Source organism: Limulus polyphemus, unplaced genomic scaffold, assembly GCF_000517525.1.
Source record: "Limulus polyphemus unplaced genomic scaffold, Limulus_polyphemus-2.1.2 Scaffold4768, whole genome shotgun sequence".
In the NCBI taxonomy this organism is placed as follows: domain Eukaryota; kingdom Metazoa; phylum Arthropoda; class Merostomata; order Xiphosura; family Limulidae; genus Limulus; species Limulus polyphemus.
Window position 1 is genome coordinate 64,367 of NW_013670378.1, and position 1,934 is coordinate 66,300.

General features: G+C 34.7%; 1 protein-coding gene across 1 annotated transcript in view; it reads right to left on the reverse strand.

The window, feature by feature from the left end:
* Nucleotides 1-200: 200 nt before the first annotated feature.
* Nucleotides 201-1,934, reverse strand: part of LOC106471662 — a 9,122-nt gene continuing 7,388 nt past the window's right edge. The window contains exons 6-7 of the mRNA XM_022400272.1: nucleotides 1,445-1,579; nucleotides 201-377 (exon numbers count right to left, since the gene is read on the reverse strand). Of these exons, the coding sequence (XP_022255980.1) occupies nucleotides 216-377; nucleotides 1,445-1,579 (297 nt within the window). The 3' untranslated portion in view covers nucleotides 201-215. The remainder of the gene's footprint in view (nucleotides 378-1,444; nucleotides 1,580-1,934) is intronic.

Here is a 1,934-nt window from a genome sequence, read left to right on the forward strand (position 1 = left end):
TTGTGGTTCAGATATTAATTCTACTGACCCCCCCCCTTCTTTAGCTCAAACAACTTTGATGCCATTGCACACAAAATGGATTCTCTGGTTTGGGTTTCCTTCCAGTTGCAGCACAACCTTAAACTTAATTTTATTACATGTACGAGTATTCTGGTTTCTTTTCAATAACCATGTTTTTCTTATAAAAAAAAAAAATTTTGAAAGCAAAATTTAAATCATTTGATAACATTAGACCCACCTGAACAGGCGTGAAAGGTGATTTCACTAGCCACAATGCTAACAGTATCGGAATTTCTACATTCTACTACGCCATACTGTTCCAAGTATTCCTTGAACTGTGTTGTTCCTTCAGAGTATTTTACGTCAACAGTCTTAACCTAGTAGAAATGGGAAAAAAAAACTATTCCTTAAGCGCTATTACCTATATTAACTAACAAAGCCATCATCATATAAATGAGATTAGACAAGATACAAAATCTATACCTAAAAATTTTACAGGTTCAGATAAATGTTTTCAAAAGTAGTGTGTTTGAGAATGAAATTATAAGGTAGGTAAACTTTCAAAACTTTAATTATGTAGCATATAAATTATAGTTTTAAGTATTAAATTAGACAGTTAAGAATTGGATTCAAGTTACATAACCATACCTTAGTAGATTGTGTATACTAATGATTAGTTTAACTTTAGAACAATAACGTTAAGTTTCTCTCTTGCCTTTAGGACCACTTTACCCATCATCGATCATGCTTAACCTGACAACGACAATTATGAGTTAGTACCCAATACTGTAATAAACTTCTACAAAGAATGGGGATGACTACACATCTTGACAATATCTCCGTATACTCTTCCAAAACCATGTTTAAACAGACGAAAGCTCAATGGAGTTAACAGGTAAGACTTTTTTCAAAATGGCAAGTTATTATTCATAACCACAGCTTTCAATTTGTGAATGTGGGTATTGTATTAGATTGGTTTGAGTTTCAGTTTTAAGGTCAGTTGTTGTCCTAAACACCCTGCTGTCCAAGAACGTTTTATCCTTTAACTTTTCAATACTTACCGATCTTATTACATGAATTATAAATATATCTTCACCCCTGGTGGCACTGCCCTGTTAAATTATCAGAAATTTTACTTTATATACTTATCAAATATGTTGCCACATGTAGCATGGCTTACACCTGTGTTCCACCTCTGTATTAGTACATGCAGACTGTTCTTATAAAGTGTGGTTAACCTTTTTTTCATGTGTCGGAACTCATTACACGTTTATACACAACTATACTTCAGATGATCAAGATAATATGTTGAAAGTGTTATCTTACCTAGTTAATTAAACAAGTCATGACTTAATATTCGAGTTTGGTACAGCTAATGCAAGAAGTGGAACATCAAATGATACAAGTCATTACACCACACCTGAGAAATTTGTGGGAGTTTTACCTGTGTAATAGACTTCAGCAACAATCCATCTTCAGTAGTAAACAACTTAGGAATATTCGTGAGTAATACGACTGTTCCATTTTCGTAGGTTTGGTTCCACTGCACAGTGCCCGTAGAAGCATCAAGAACAAGAACCTAGGGAAACAAATAAGGGGAAAGTTAGCATTTTACTTACCTAACCTCTCTGTACTGCCATGCAATTTCATACGCATGCCACAAATCTTGAACAATGCTACCACTGCTACGCCTGTCAACGTGTACTGCACAAACCTATGAAGTAACCATTATTAGACTATAGCTATACATAAACAGGAAGGCAACATATCCTTCACGAGCAGTAATTGCCACGAGTGCACGTAAACAAAGGCTCGTTCTTGATGTATTACACTATTCTATTTTCATCACGAGTGCACGTAAACAAAGGCTCGTTCTTGATGTATTACACTATTCTATTTTCATCACGAGTGCACGTAAACAAAGGCTCGTTCTT